Source organism: Anopheles arabiensis, chromosome X (genome assembly GCF_016920715.1).
Source record: "Anopheles arabiensis isolate DONGOLA chromosome X, AaraD3, whole genome shotgun sequence".
NCBI classification, from domain to species: Eukaryota; Metazoa; Arthropoda; class Insecta; order Diptera; family Culicidae; genus Anopheles; species Anopheles arabiensis.
In genome coordinates, this window is record NC_053519.1 from 9,768,753 (window position 1) to 9,785,899 (window position 17,147).

General features: G+C 49.6%; 1 protein-coding gene across 1 annotated transcript; it reads right to left on the reverse strand.

The window, feature by feature from the left end:
• Window positions 1-3,523: 3,523 nt before the first annotated feature.
• LOC120906517 (DNA translocase FtsK) lies at window positions 3,524-16,757 on the reverse strand. The gene is made up of 5 exons (XM_040318260.1): window positions 16,387-16,757; window positions 11,023-11,159; window positions 5,736-6,015; window positions 4,124-4,603; window positions 3,524-3,978 (listed from the first exon to the last, which is right to left on the reverse strand). Exons 1-5 carry the CDS (start codon window positions 16,402-16,404, stop codon window positions 3,808-3,810), a joined length of 1,086 nt encoding a protein of 361 aa, XP_040174194.1. The 5' UTR covers window positions 16,405-16,757; the 3' UTR covers window positions 3,524-3,807.
• Between the last annotated feature and the right edge of the window lie 390 nt (window positions 16,758-17,147).

Consider the following 17,147-nt stretch of genomic DNA (forward strand, 5'->3'; position numbering starts at 1 on the left):
TAGAACTAGCATCACCTTAAGTAAGTCAGCGCTGCAAAATGTCATGAGCATCACGAGATGTTCACCAACAAAAACAATGAACATATCCGTGGTATCTTGATCCTCATTGCTGATACTCAATGAAAGTGCGTCATGACATGCCGAACGCGACATGATTTTTGTGACTGTGAACCGTGCTGCCAAATTCTAATGTTTTAGTCACCGACACACATGACTGAAACGAAGCTCACAGCAGCCCACGTACACAACTGAGATGAACAGAGGTGTCTCACAAAAAGTTGGTGGACCAATCATTTGCTTGGTGACATATTGTTTAGCACCCAACTCTTGATCACTCATTTAGTCACGACCTTTTCTGTCTGTAATAATCACGACATTCTTGGAATACACTTCATGTGTGGTCCCAAGCAGCAGAGTAAGCATGGTTTCTCGCTCTGTCTGCTTTGATTGTCTATCAGGTCAAACAGCGCGAGAAAATATATTCATTTTGTTTCTTGGAACCACTCGCAAGCACCACATATCTCTCATGACTATCGTGATGATCACCGCCAGAAAAAGTCACGACCAAGTGGCTGACCAACAGTTGGTTTCAAAAAAAATATCACCAAGCATATGATGGTCGCAACGACTGTTCGAGTCTCACCTCTGATCATCACAGTAGAGCTCGTGACGCTGACATGCTTTTGTTTCAGCCGGAATTTGTCATGACTATGTCAGTGACATTTTTGAGAACTCATCACTGTAAAAAAAGTCATGACATAGTGATTGACCAAGCGATGGTCGCAAAAATGTCACGAAGCATATATTGGTCACACCAATTTTTTTGAGTATCACCTCTGATTATCACAATTGCGTACGTGACGCTGACATGGATTTTTTTTTTTCAGTCAGATTTTCCATGACATTGACAGTGTCATTTTGCAGCACTGAACTTAGTGAAGCATTCAGCTGTTATATGTTGCAATATTGTGACCGAACGCTCAAATCATTCTATTGCTTGCATTTCTGTATGACCTATTGCCTACTAGGTCTAGGTATTGCCTACTGTCCTGTGCCGTTCGCACCAAATAACATTCAGTTGCTATTGTACGGTATCTGCATACCGGTGTGGCTTACCGAGAATTTGCACACAAATAATGCATCATAGATGCGTTGACTCGGTATCGGTGAAATAGTTCAGAAGTCTAGCGATGTCGTCGCCTGCATGCCATCGATGCGTCGCCGTGAAAATGATACCGTCCGTGTCCATGCCTGTTGCCTTGGTATTATGACAAGGTACTTTTCTGTGAGTGTGCAGCATGGTTTGCCGCTCATACGAATCCATCGTGCAGAAACAGTCAAATTACGTATTTATGTCCCGCTACCACGCGTTGCGACGTACCGAGATAATTTCGCCAAAAATGGCCAACATGGTTGAAACATGTCACGCCTAAATGCATGCAATCCAAATATATGTTATCCTGAATGGCGTGAAAATATAATGGCCGTGCAAGAGACTATTTTTACATGGAGTTTTAATCCAATACCGTTGAGTGTCATCGATTATCGCTTCACGCTTCACAATGCAGAGCTATTTGGCGCGATGTGTTTGGGCGCACTGCTACAAACATGCTGCATACATTTAGGCGCCTTTCACTAGAATACAAATTCAGGATACTGTGTAAATAGTTGTTTCAAGACTTGACTACGCCAAAACATAGATTATGTGAAATATAAATAAACGTCAGACAGCTTTCCTTGACGAGCCATATTTAGCGCCCAAATATATGCAACGTTTATCCTTTTGCTGCTTTAGGATGTAAATTTCTCTTTTTTTAATCATTTGTTTTCTGGAATAATGAATGTTTATTAGGATGAATGTATTTTCACATGGTGGATAAATCAAATAACAATTTCATTTGCTTTAATCAATTGTCCAAAGAAAAGCCAAACTTATTCCTCGCCAAACCCGAACTGATACATCTCTCCAAGCAGAAAAACATAATTTATTACGCATCTTTTCGCGTTGTTAAACATCGAAAAGCAAAAACGACACAGCTATTCTAACGACATTATAGCTAACTCATTGTAATGCGTTGGGGGCCACACAAAAAAAAATCTAAATAGCGTTGCCAAATCAAGCAGAAGCTGAATTTCGGCACAGCCTGCCCCATTCAAAACCCCATGCAGGACAATTTCCCCGGTCCAATAAAATTTGCCCACCACCGGTGGGTTTTTGTCATTGTGGTAACCCCTTTTTGCCATCGGGGAAGCGAAAGAGCGGGGTCAATAGATCACGCGAGAAACTAAGGATTAAAATCAGCCCAAAATTACGACCAAACCCACCGTCCTTCCCCATATAACCCCTTCCCTTTGGCAGCGCACAAATTTGCCATTGATCGGTGGCCGTAAAAATTGTAAACGGCAACGCAAACCCCCACCACCGCGGTGCCCTATACGTGGTGCCTAATTTCAGGCGCCATTAAGCGAACGGAAAGTGGCTAATAAACGCAACGCACGCAGGGCGGACGGGCGGGCGGGACGGTGGCAGGGCTCGTAAAAAGATATAAATTTATCAAACTTTCAAAAACCCGGCAAAGCCACGCAGTTCCCTCTATGTGTGCGTGTGTGTGTGTGTGTGTGTCGCACAGGCCTTTTCGGTGGAGGGTAGCGCCTGAATGTATGTTATTAAATTCGCTCGCTCACGCCTTTCGCAGACGTTCGTGGCCAGGCGCAAAGTGTCGCCCTCCCGAGATACTGGTCGCGGGCGCTTTTGTTCAAATTTATATCCCTCTCTCTCTCTCTCTTTGTTCCCCCCTTTTCTTCTTTCCCCTTACATCATTTTACGACTTTCGGCACATCCTAACCGCCCCAGTAACCCGTTTTTTTTGGGTTTGTTCGTGCTTCGCTTTTGCCTCAGCACAGCAGCCGAGTTCGCTTTGATCCAAGGCGTCGGCAAAACCCATCTGTCGTTTCGTTCGCATGTGCAACGCACGCCTACGCTTCCTCATCGTGCCCCTGTCACCACTGCCCCTCCCCCCCTCCCCCCCCCCACTCCACAAAAAAAAAACATGTGCGAGATAAAAACAATAAATAACGTTAGCACGGTGCCCTCTTCCTGGCGAAGACGCTCCCAGGTTCCCGGTGACGGAAAACTTTATTACCAGCGCATTACACCACGTAATCACCATTTTGCCGGTGCCGGTGCCGCCCACCGAAGGGTGGAAAATTGTTTTCGGTCGAGGTGCTGCGTCATTGTGTTGCGGACTGCTTGGCGGGCGCTTGCTTTTTCGGTTTTTCTTCTTCCCTCAGCGCGCCCGATCGAGCCGAAGAAAATGGACAAGGAACAAACAATACAAAAAAAAAATCCAACCACTTTTCTTCACCTTAAATTGATTTAAATTTACCTCTCTGGGAGCGCTGTGGCTCGCGCTGCGCCATATTTCATGCCGGCAAAATTGCGTTACACTGTGTAAGGCGCGGCAACTGATGGCGCGCGTTTCGGATGCAGTACGCACCGCGGCACATCCCCCCCACAGCCATGTATTTTGTAAGACCAATTTCTTTATTTTTCACCTTAACATCTACGGTGACATCAGTTCTTCACACAGTACGCGGGTGCATTCGGGGGTTTTGGTGCCGTGGATTCGCGGCGGGACAGTGCCGAGCGGTGCCAAGCGATTTAGGGCAGGTGAAGGGCGGCGGATGTGTTTGGTTGGCCTGTGGTCGGATGAAGGTGGTGTGTTGGCTGGTTTTTGAAGGGGGGGGGGGGAAGGGGGAGGGTCAGTGACAAGACGCCCCCCACCCCTCCCCGGAGATCGTTCACACTCAGTAGTAGCCGAAGGTGATGTCGTGCAGCGGGGCAGCGCCACCCTGCGGCAGGGCGTAGTCCTTCGCCAGCTGGTCGAGCACGCTCGTGCTGCGTCCCTGGGCAGGACGCGGTTGATAGACGGCCGGCTGGGGTCGGGGCTGCGGGAAGGCAGGCTGCAGTGGCACGGGCTACAGTAGTGTGCGTGAAGGTTGGGAAGGAAAAAAGGGGGGAAAAAAAAGAAGCCGGTAAGTGCATGGCAGTGGGTGAGGTCAGTGTTTGGGGGGGGGGGAGTGGGGCGGGGTGGAGCCCCGCTCACTGGGCGAGCATTATTACGTTGGCAGATTTGGCGGGGGCAGCCTGCGGGAACGCCGGCTGGGAGTAGCGGATCTTCGGCTCGGGGGCGGGTGCAGCGCCCGGGAAGGTTTGCGGCCCGACGTTGCGGTACTCGGCGTCGGGGCGGGCGGGCAGCTGCTTGGGCGCGTACACTACGTCCACCGGGACGGCGTTCGGGACCTGGGCTGGGCGGGGCGGAGCCGGACCGACCGAGGGGGCCGCACTGCCAAAGTGCGAGCGCTGCACGTACTGCGGGGCGGGCTGGTACTTGGGCTGGGGCAGAGGGGCTGCCGGCTGCTCATCGTAGTCGTAGTACTGGGGCTGGGGCTGCTGCTGCTGCTGCTGGTGGTGTTGGTGGTGGTGCTGCTGCTGCTGCTGCTGGGGCTGCTGATGGTGACGCTGTGGCTGATGGTGCTGCTGCGGCTGGTGCTGCTGGATCGGCACCTCCTGGAAGCGGGGCCTCGAGGCGGGTCGGTGCTTCTACAGGAGGGGATGAGGGGGTGAAAGATGGTAGGAGGTGTAAAGTTATGTTTGCAAACAGTGCGTCTCTTGTGAGCTGTATGAGTTGATTTACGAAGGATTTACTGATTTTTAACACACGATTGAAAATCTTGAATTTTGATACTTGATTCTTGATTTTTGATACTTGATTCTTGATTCTTGAATCTTGAATCTTGAATCTTGAATCTTGATTCTTGATTCTTGATTCTTGATTCTTGATTCTTGATTCTTGATTCTTGATTCTTGATTCTTGATTCTTGATTCTTGATTCTTGATTCTTGATTCTTGATTCTTGATTCTTGATTCTTGATTCTTGATTCTTGATTCTTGATTCTTGATTCTTGATTCTTGATTCTTGATTCTTGATTCACGATTTGTAAATCACGGTTCACCATAATCAAAAAATGATTTAAAGTGATCCACGACCTTACTGAAAATGAGTCATTTGAAACGATTCTTTGGCATTCTATTTATGGAGTTGAACCAGTTGGACATATTTAGTTGCACGAGCTCTTTCATTTGTAGTCGTTCTGAGTCGGTTCTTTTACAAATATTTCTTTGTTTTTATTCAACCTTTATATGTGGTTCGTGAGTCACTCTTCAGAGTAAAGCACTGTATGATTCGTTTTAAAAACATTGCGTATGAGCTTTTTATGGCCTGATAGGTTATCAATTTGAACAAATTAACTGAGTTAACCCATTAACCCTGGTTAGATAACAAGGTTTCATAGCTATTAAGCCGAAATTTGTAAATTAAATCAAATATTGCGATTGATTGAATCGTTTTAAAACAATCAGCAACTCAACTTATCGATCCGATTCATTTTAAAACGAGTTTAATCATTTTTAGAAGATTATTTTTTTATTCGACTGCTACTTTCCTTTCTTTTAAATCTTTTGAAATGTGTGTAACAGCAGTCAATAGAGTCATCAAAATCGAATGTAATTAGAATGATTCGCTCTTCTTTTCAAAACATGATTCATCTTCTAACTACTTCACTCAATGTACATACTACTAATCCATTTCAAATTATTCACTTTTCGGAGTGAAGTAACTCTTTTCGTTCCCCCCAGTTCGGTCCCTTTGGTTGAAGCGGCGTGTTCTACATACCTGCAGGCGCGGCGCTACCGGCACGTTGCCATCGTCGTCCTCGAGCAGATCGTCCTTGCCGGTCGTTTCGTCGACGAGCGTCGGCGGCGGCACGGTGATGCCCTCGCCGGACGGCTGGAAACCGTACTTGTTCGCGCCGTACTCGACCACCTTCACCTTGCCGGTTTCGTCGACGTACCCGTACTTGCCCTTCACCTCGCCGGTCGCCAGCTTCGTCTCGATCTTGAACGACCCGTCCGCACCCTCGTAACCGTACGTGTACGAACCGTCCTCGTTGTGTCTTGGGGTGTTTTGGGGTTTAGAGGGGTAGTGAGAAGAAGGACGGAGATGAAACAAATACCACGGGTAAAGGTACAGTTCAAAGGGATAGAAAGAGAGAGAGAGAGGGAGATAGACAGATATAGAGAGATAAAGAGAGAGAGAGAGAGAGAGAGAGAGAGAGAGAGCAGAAAAAGTGGCTTAGAGTGGTACAGAACGCAAACGCAAACAAACACATCCTACAAAGCAACAACACTACGGCTGGGAAAGCAAAATAACAACAACAAAACAACAGAAGCATCTTTTGGTCCTTCGAGCCGGAATCGACCCTACACAGAGTGCCTGCGGTAACTACGTGCGCCGCTGTGTGCGCCGTTCGGACTGCTGGAGTGACCGGGATAAAAGGGATGATGACTCGCTTCGGCCTCACACACACATACACCCACACACACACACACAGCCGTTGATCGATGGTTTTACTTACACGGGAAAAGCGTCACAGCGAGACACACTGGACACGTTTGATGAACTTTAATGCTATTCCCCGCCAGAGAGAGAGAGAGAGAGAGTGTGTGTAAGGATGCGAGCGATAGAATCGGAGTGCGCTCGTAAGCAGGGTGATAAAAATAAACCTCCCCCCCCTCATGATGCGGCCCTTCCCTCTCCTCGTTGGCCTGTTTGCATCCTGCCCCGGGTGTACCTGGGGCTGCAGTCACTTCGCAGCCACTTGATGGACATCATCACCATCATCGTCATGGATTTTTCTCTCGCGGTCCGTTGCGAAGGATTTAGATTGCCCATCGCTCGACAGAGAACTGCCGGCCCCCTCTGCCAGGTGATGATTCGGTGGGGGGGTGGGGCGGTAGGGGGGAGGGGAAGGAGCAGGATAGGGAGGGCCGGAGGCTGACGGTTGGCAAATACTTTGAACAATCAACCACAAAAGAAGGGAACACAAACAAATTTCCTGGCAAGCTTCCGTGCACACACAGACAACCACACACACACACACACATACACACAAGCAACGCCTCGAGCAGAAAGAATCCCTCACACACACACACACACACACACACACACACACACACACACACACACACACACACACACACACACACACACACACACACACACACACACAGACAAATACACACATCGCACTAGATTCATCTTGGGCTTTGCTTCCCACGCAAAAACGGCCTCTGTTTTCGGTATATCTGTTTATGTGTGTGTGTGTGTGTAGGTGTGCATAGATTCTAGTTTGGTATTTGATTGGAAGAGGCAGGGGTTGGGGGAGGGAAGAGCATGCTGAAAAAAGATGTGCTCGCAGCATCGCAGCATAACCTTCCTGTAGAACACACGCCGCAGCCACAGCCACAAGCCCGTCCGACGGCCATATTGATTTTCCAATCAATAAACTAAGCAAACGGTCGAAGTATCCCGTGTGCGGGCGCGGGAAACTTTTCCCCCTCTCCTCCCACTCCCCTCACTCCCCGCACAGTCTCTCATTCCCGTCATCGCTCACTAAGCGCTCGCCCGGTTTCGTAACAACCGGAATCATTTATGCTGAAGCGGAAATGGAATCAGGATAAATGACTGTGAATATTTTCGCCTATACTTTTTTTTTCTCGCTACCTTCACTACCCCGTCCCCGTCCCGTTTAGTTTTTCGCCCAGCCATCCTCGCTTTAGGTCCGAGCGCTCTAGTGACGAGCGTCGCCGCGCCTCGATGACAATGGCCAAGGTCTAAGGCGAGCACTTTCTTTTGGGGCTGAAAACCTTTTTGGGATTTTTTTTCGAAGGGAGGGGGGGGGTGAGTGTGTGTGTCGGGGTGCCCAACATAAATCAACTGCTGCTCACACACACGCACACACAAACACACATTCCCCTCCACTCCAAAAGCAAATATATAATACCGAGAAGGTTCCAGCAGCGCGTAAAGCAAGCGGAGAGTGTCGTAGGCGACGAACCCATATTCCACGCTTCCACAAGCACAGGCGAAACGGCCCCGGGTGAGCCTCTTAAGCTCTCTGAGCTTCTGTTTCGCTCGACCCCAGCCCCAACGGCCGTATCATATCTGGTCGATGCTGGCCGGTGTGCTCGGAAAGGGAAAAGATGATGAAGTTGCGAGGACCGGCTCGCTCGTCGATACAGCCAACACATTGGTGGCTGATGGCCACAGGAAACATGGACTCCGAAACGGACCGGGCTGGCTGTGTGTGTGTGTGTGCGTGAAGTCTGACTGATTTATTCGCCAGTGGAAAGCTGGCTAGCGCTGATCTATCCCAGTCTCGGGTAGCAACAACGAGCAAAGTAAAAAAAGAAAGCCATCGATGGGCATCGCCCCAAAGTGCCCCTATTAGAAGTGCGCTATCGAACCGGAGCTCAGCTCGTACGCGTGACAGGCAAAGGAAGGCCAGGCAACACACCACAGCCGTCCGTTTCCAGCCCCTCACACCACAATCAAGCTTTGGGGATTAAATCGTACGGTACGGTTGCTGCCGAAAGCGTTCCACTGAGTAGTGTGCGGCTACTGTCGTTTCTGCCGGAATGTGCTGCTAACATTCTTTTAATCAGAGTTTATTTTCTTAAGTACGCTGCTGAACAAATGTGCTCTTTCCCAAAACCCCGACACACACACACACACACACACAGCTCGTGGTCGATGGGTAGGGAAGTTACGGGGGGGGGGGGGGGCACTGCCTTTTGGGAGATCGGTTTCTCAAATCCTAGCCCCTAACCGAGAACGGGGAGAGACCAAAACCAATTCCATTACACGAATTAAAGGCGATGTAACACTACGCCCACTGTGTAGTTGTCGCACACATTTAAACCAGTAATCCTGTTTGCTACCTGGCTGGTAGGGGGTGGGGAGGATTTATGCACTTCCCATTTATGACTACCCTTCAGTGGTGGTTGGCAAGAGCTTTTCCATTGCTTGTCACCTGTCTTTTGCGGTCTTTTGCGGGCACAGTTTTAAAGTGTGAGCTTCAACTCGCTGCAGCCGTTAAAGCGACGAGCTAGCTTCTACGGCGAAGCTTCCTGGTTATCGAGCTGATTGGAGGCTTATTAAAGTGGGGCATTGCTAGAAAATCCCTAACAAAAATGCTTTAAAATGAGGTAATGATACTGCCACCAACACAACCGCTGAACTTGAAGGAAACGTCAAACAACGTTTCCGTTACTAGCAGTGTTTGTGCCACGAATCTTCCTTTAGTGTCATTCGCATTTTTGTCTACTCTTTTCAAGACTATCTAGAGTTCTAACAAATGAATAAAAAATCTGGAAAATCGATTAAAAAGTATTACAAAAAAAACATTAAAAAATGGTTCTCAGTGGTTCTGATTTCTGAATTCTTGCATTATGACGCCATGGCCTATTTTGTCATCCTAAAATTAAGGCATGCTTGTATGCATTCCATGCTTTGGGAAGCACAGTGTACCAGGGGAATAAAATCCTTCAAGTTGACGTATTTATTACTTGATTGGTTATTATGCTGACTGCGAGAGACTGTTGCTGAGGGCCTAACCAAGCAATAGCTCGGTAATTCAAAGCACAGAAAAGAAGAGAATGCTTGACAAAATGTTTAATTACATCTTATTTTTATTTGTTAAAGGTACAGCAAATGTTTGTGAGAACAAAGAGTCGTTACGTAATGTATGGAAGACCCCCTAGCCTGAATTGAAACAAACTATGTAAAAGCAGCTTCTCGCTGTGCTGCATGTGTGTGCGCGCTAATCTGCACAAACATGTCATATGGTCATGGCAAAGGATGGCACGGAATAAAATTAACGATAAACAAATAAGTAACAAAAAGATGATGTAAAGGGGTCACTAGCACAGAAGCGTTATTTCTATCCTCTAGTAGTTAAAAAGATCCTCCTCCCAGACATCCTCCTATAGCCAGACAGGCCGCTGGGCCGTTTTGCACCAAACATCGCCCCGTTCAGCCTACGCTCGCCCTTAAGTCTATGGCACTTGCACGCGTTGCTGCGTTTCGGGGAGGAAGAGCAAAAACCGAAGGTTATGCCATAGCGAGCCGTCTGCAAACCGGCGCGTACCGCCTGCTCTATGGCGCTCGGTACGGTCTGGGGTACGCTTTTGGTGCCGGCCGGCCATAGCCGATGCCGCCCGGGCGCTGCTGCGCCTCGGCAATACCATTGCCGACCGCTGCCGGTTCCGACGGCCGGCCCGCCCCGGTCGGGCTAAACTTCGAGTGCGTTTTGTCGCCCGAGCGCAGCTTGCAGAGGTTTCGCACTGCGGCAAAGCAGCGCTTGCGATAGTAACCGCTTCTGTCGCTGTCATTACAAATTTGGGGTTTGTTTGTTTTTTGTTTTTTTTTTTTTTTTGTGTGCACCAAGGGAACAGGGAAATGTAACGCAAGCAGTGCAACGAATGTCAAAATATCAACGGTCACATGGATATGACAGGCAGAGCAAATCGTCAACCGACCAAAGAACAATGGGGAACACGGGGAATGGCAGGAGATTAGTATCAGTGCGAAAAATGGTGCAAACAATTGTTGGGAAGCAGTGGTTTTGTATGCGTATTGTTTGTTTTAGTGTGTTTCACAAAAGGTCACAACAGTGAGTGTGGCAAGTGAGTTAAGCAGATCGGGGCCGTTTCGATATCCGCATCCGCAGCCGCAATACAGTGAGAAAAAAAGAGAGAGAAAGAGAGAGAGAAAGAGACAGAGAAACACAAGAATACAGTACAGAGGCTGCCCAAAATTCTGATCGCGTGTGCAGTTGAAAGCAGTACCCGCACAGCAAGCAAGTGTTTGTGGGTGTTGTTAGCACGATGACTCGGCTGGCGAGTGTGTGTGTGTGTGTGTATGTGTGAGTGCGGCTGAGCGACAAAAGGGAGTTCAAAAATCTAGCTCGCACAGCTCGCAGAGCTTTGCATGCTGCTATTCCTGCAGACAGTTGTAACTACAGCCTAGCTACTGCGACCTCACACACACACCTGCGGAGGGGTTAGTAAGCGGCGACTTCTCGTCGGCTTCCGTTCCTAAAGGCGCTTCCTTCGCTTACCTGTTGATCTGCTTCAATATCGGCACCGGCGTTGGTTTCGGCTCCTCCGCCTTGGTACCGATGCGGAGTGGGGCCTGCCGGAACTCCTGGTAGTCCTGCGCGAGGATCACACCCGCCAAGCAGGCGGCGACGGTGAGCTGTAGAAGTAGAAGGTGGAAGTTTTTGGGGTGAGACAACGACAACAGCGTACGGCAAGGTGGTTTAGTTTAGTCGATTTAAATAACAAATCCCTCCATCCCACGAGCTGCTCCATTTCCTGTGGCTTTTTCTTAAGAGGAGCACTGAGCTGCATCAATATTATCAGCATAAACACACACACACACACACACACACACACACACACACACACACACACACACACACACACACACACACACACACACACACACACACACACACACACACACACACACACACACACACACACACACACACACACACACACACACACACACACACACACACACACACACACACACACACACACACACACACACACACACACACACACACACACACACACACACACACACACACACACACACACACACACACACACACACACACACACACACACACACACACACACACACACACACACACACACACACACACACACACACACACACACACACACACACACACACACACACACACACACACACACACACACACACACACACACACACACACACACACACACACACACACACACACACATGTTGGTTTCAGTCTGTCTGGTTGTGAGGATGATAACGGATTGATTTGGAGAACCCAACGACTTAACGATTTGTGTAGCCGAGCGTGCTGCCCACGCTTCTTGGGGCAAAGGAGGGGAAAGATACGCACACGGACATGTTTGCAAACATGAACGTCCATCAATTTTGCTGTTATTATGCATCGTGACCCCGTCCACCTGGGTAGAAATTGTTATGCATTCAGGCATGTCAGAGGATCCCACGAGACTCCGGGGTGAGAGCAGAATTAATTACGCCTGAAATATTCAGCAACGCTCCGGACGGCAGAATGAACAATATCTCCCTTTTAATCCATCCATGTGCCACCGCACGAAGTGAGTGAGGGAACATGCATCGTATGCGAAGACTGCACAAAACCCCACTCATGTTGCCGGAGTGCTGGCACTCCTTCCGTTGCTGCACCGGCAATGGCCTGCACGGCCGTAAGGAACCGTAAGGAACAATCTAATAACACACAACGCAGCATAAAAGTACTTCACAACCGTAGCAGATCATCAGCAAGAAAGCCAGCACTCGATGTGCGGAGCACGAGGGGTGCAAACTTTCCGCTCGCAAACTACTACTGCTGCTGCTGCTGCTGCTGTATGTGGCTGGCAGTGCCTTTAAAACTCAAAACTCACTCGAGTGGCCATGGGGCCATGGGAAAAGTAGTAATCAAAACAGAATGTAGTAGCAACAGCGCAGGTAGTATGGATATGGGTGGGGGGGGGGTCTTTCAGGCACAAAGTTCCACCATCTCCTTCCATCTCCTTTGGGTACTTGGGACCGAGTGGAGTCGAGTGTAAAACTTCCGACCCACGTGAGGCACTCAACGACCGTAATGTTCTGGTAGAATTAATATGATTTTACTGAGCCACCGCCGTAACACCGCCGCCTGGCAGTGTGTTTACACTTGCGCCAGCGTCCGACGGCTTTCCCGGCTTTTGGCTTTTCCCGTGCAAACACAGCAGCTCCCCTACGGCCCTCCTCCGCTCCCTCGCACCGAAATAAACAAACCAAGGACGACCATGCCAACGACGTATCTGTTCGGGGCAGGAAGCGCCTGTGTGCCAGGAGACACAATTTAGCTGTTTGGATGTTTGGGTTTTCCTGGTACGTGAGCTTGCCAGTGCGTGTGTGATGTGTTGTGCGATGTATCTTATCTATGCTGGATATTATTTACTTCGCAAAGAGAGTCTTGTACGTGCCACGAGTTCACCGCGGGTTCACAGGCACGGCAATTTCCGGCCGGCTTTCTGCTTCTGGACTAGCTCGGTGGACGTGCCAAAGTCTTTACCCTCGCCAAATGTAGATGTAGGCAGTTAATGTTCATAAAAATAGCTCGTAAGAATCGTCTGACTCTGCTGAGTGCTCCAAGGCGACGGGGGCAACATTCAGACATTCGAATCTGCGACGTGGCCAAGAATTTGATGTTGACATTTTACAAGTGTGTCCAAACAAATCGAAAACGATCAAATAGAGCTAGCTACATCATGCCAACCAAGATGTACTGGTACTGCTCGCATGTACCTAACCGGGAGAGAGGCATGTAGCGATGCTACAGGTTCCGTGGCTTTCGGCAACTTAATTTCAGCTTCGTGTGGAGCAACGTGCTCCTGATGCCGCTGGGTAAACTTGATCACGTTTTTTTTTTTTTTGTTTCTGCGCTCAAGTTTCGTAGCAAAACTTCCTTCTCTGCAGCAGGTAGAAAAAAGGATGCCTCTTCGCCATACCCAGCACCCCAGCTCATCTGCAGCAGACCTCCCTTAGCCGCCAAGGGCTAAAGGCGAAGGCGCGTGCGAAGCGCAAACTTTCCCAATAACCAAGTCGTGATCGGAGTTGCCCGTCGGCTCCATCAACTCCACCAGCAACTCCGCCGGCCCGCTTGCTGATGTCCTCGCACCGTTTTGGAAGTCATCCTCAAACTCCTGGCGTTGGTCGGCAGTTACTGCAAAATCAATATCGCCGGCATTTACGAGCGCTTGGCAAACTTTACGACCACGAAACCATTCCAGATGCAGTCGTAGTCGTAGTGCTAGCACCAAGATCTAACACGGGCTAACAAACAAACGAAACAAAAAAACTCACCGACGACCCAGTTCCTTGGGAATCACACCGGTAAATCACGCCAGCTGGGAGCTGTGATGGCAAGACGCGTGCAAAATCTGCGCCAAAACTCTTTTTCCACCACATTGTCTTTTATTGCCCATCCAATCCATTCCCGCCCTCGTTTTATAGTACGTTTTACGAGCTGCCCTGCCAGAGTTGGGCATGGGAAACCATGGAAGTTATGCAGTTTTTTTTAGGAAGCTCACAAATGTTAAATCTTTCCTCTCAGGGTCCACGCGGAACGACTTCATTTGAGCGGATGCACTTTGCGACACTCTTGTTATGAATAGGTGGGGGTCTCGGGGGACATTCGCCGCACTAGTACTCTTGCGGACAGGTTAGCTTTGCCAAGGTAGTGATGGTGATGGTTTGGGCCAGCGCTCAGCCAGCGCTCTACCAGCATCTACCACAGAACGCAAGCATCGAACTAATTCCGCACGTTTTGCACAGCATTTGGAGTTCTCACGGGATTTGCGTCGGTTTCGTCGCCGGGAAAGCCCCTCTGGCAGGTACGAACGAAAATCATTATTTATTGACATCCCTGCCAGGCTACATCCGGTTGTTTCTGTACTTTTTTTTTTTTTGGAACCTGGGCCAATTGTTTCCCGTACACCGTTGCCGATATCCGGCGAGTCAGCACAGGTTGGTGCCTCCTCCTAAGGGGGAGAGGCACTGAGCTGGTAGTATACATTGCCTGTCGCCTCGTTTGCCCCCCCCCCCCCCCTTTCTTCTTTCATCCCTTTCAGTCCACCCCACCGGTGTCTAGGATGCATTGTTTTGCAGCTCGGCAGACCACACGCTCGGTACACTCGGTTGCTGGGATGCTGCATGCAGCCGGGCTCCCTTCTCGGGACCTCCAGGGAATGAAGTTGGAATGAAGCGCACCCCAGTATCGATTACCCGGCATATTCGTTTCGTTCTGCACGGCAGGGAGCAAACCAAATCCCACAGCTAGTTATAGCAACAGCAGCAGCAACGTCAACAGCGACAACAACCTTGCAGAAATAGTGTTTCAACATTCACAGGTCCCAGGAATAGTGTAGAGCGAGCGAAAGAGAGGGCACAACAAAAAAAAGTTGTGTGTGGTAATGGAACCCCCTTCCAGCCCAGCCCAGTACCAACCCGATCGATATCTCATTCCGGTTTGTGACTTTAACATCGTCCTGGTTCTCGTTTTTTTTTGTGTCGCTTTGCCGGCAGCGGTAGAACCACTGCAAGTTTCCTGCAACCCATCAGCGAATCGATAACGGCGCTGTATCCCATCCCGGCTTCCAGTCTGCCCCAGAAACCCTTCCCATTTGCGCCCTAGCCGGCCAGCGCAATCGGTTGAAACTGTCAATTACTATTAGCGTGCACTCTTCTCGGTCACTCGGCGCGTCCTTGCACTCTCTAGCACGTCTGTTCTGGTGTTGGTTTTTTGTTTTCGTTTTGATCCACCCAAAGAACCGGATGTATGGGCGAGCGGCAAGCGGCGAAGATGATAAATTCGATTTCCGCCAGCAAAAGCACGGAAACGTCACGGGAACACGCTAGAGCTAATCGCATCAGTGTTCTACTGCTTAGCTCAGTGTGTGTATGTGTGTTTGTGGACACGCATGAAGCGTCCGGAAATTGGCTTTCGGCTGCTTTTGCTAAACCCGAGCGAGACTGTTTGGGAGGGGGAGCAGGTGCTGCCTTACGATCTCCCTAAGCGGTTGTGTAGACATAAGCTTTCGCTAGCCAAACCCGTCTAGCAGAGCCTGTGTCAACAGGACACTGCTGGACATCAAGAACATCCCACATCTCGGGGCAAAAAGCCCTTCAAAATTCGCTTCGGGAAGGCAACTCCCGAGTGGGCGGAATTACTGGGCTGGGCTGGGCGTGCTGAACCGGACGCCCCAGTAGCCTTGAACGGCCTGCTGGAAGGCGGGGAAGGGACCGAAAACGGCACACCAAGGAAACGAAAATGCCCATTCTAATCCATCCACACCGTCACCCAAGCGCTGCGCTGGAGCCCGCCTGGGCCTGGTACGGGGCATTAATGACGGGCTTAGGATCGCTTTGGTACCGCAACGGTGTTCGCATTCTTGAAAAGTGAAAGTCGTTAGCGCCCGACTAGGCCTGGTTTTGTGCACTGTTCAAGGTTGCGCAAACCCAGTGGCTGCTGCTGCTGCTGCTACATAAACTGTGGAGACTTCAGAGTCGGTGGTTGATAGGTGTGGTGGTGGTGGTAGTTCAGCCTGTGTGTGTGTTCTTTTCTCGCCAATACAACTACACTCTATGTCCAAACGGTGTCAACGTACGCGACGTGGCATCGACACGCCATCAACGTCAGCAGGCTTTTGGACAGTCTGACAGTCTTGGGGGCAGGGCTTGCCTTTTTTTTTTTGGGCCAACTGTTTGGATTGTTCACCTTGCAGCTCAGTCCTCAGTTGGACGCACAGAATCGGAACAACTTGAATATCCACTCAGCTCAGAATGAAAGACTTCAGGAACAACAGAAGAGAGAGAGAGAGAGAGAGAGAAAAAAAACACCTACCAACTTCAATCCAATCATTGTGGTACGATACTAAGGTGTTTGGATGATGAGTTTTTAGGGCGTCAGGCACGTGCCAGGCAGTTTGACAGATGATGATGGCTTGATGAGGTAGTTCGTTCAGCTCACAGAACGCACTGCTACGTGTGATGGCGTCACTATACACTAACACACACCGAGACACAAGCACACGTCACACAGTTGCGGCACACACACACGCGCACAAAACACCAACACAAAGCACTGGTTTCGTTTTTTTTTTTTTGTTGTTTGAAGGATGAAATTTTAGGCGAAAATGGCCACCGCACACCGCGAACACCGAACACTAACCAGGGGGCGCAAAACTCGACCGTGCGTTCGGGTCGCACACAAAATCAGTTACTGAGCGCAATTAGGCCCTGCCGAATGCTTTTTATACGAAGGGGGAGGACCACCTCCCCCCTTCCAAGAGCAAAGACCAGCGTGAGAGGAAGAGAGAGGAGTGGGGGAGTGGAGGAGAAAGGGCAGGGTGGCCTGTTTGCAAAGGATCGGTTTGCACGATCTCTCCCCTTTCCTTCTTCTCGGGGACGTATTCCGCTCAGACGCTGCCCCGCTCCAGTTCCGAGCGATCGGGCTTTGGATTCGGTTTCGCGCTCGGTCACCCATTCGGTGGCCATATTCCGATGATCAGAGCGGGGTGGGGGGGGGGGGAGAGAGGTTTGGTGCCTTGTTGCGCCTTCTATTTACTTACCTCATAGCATCATTGTTACTATTATGCGCACCAC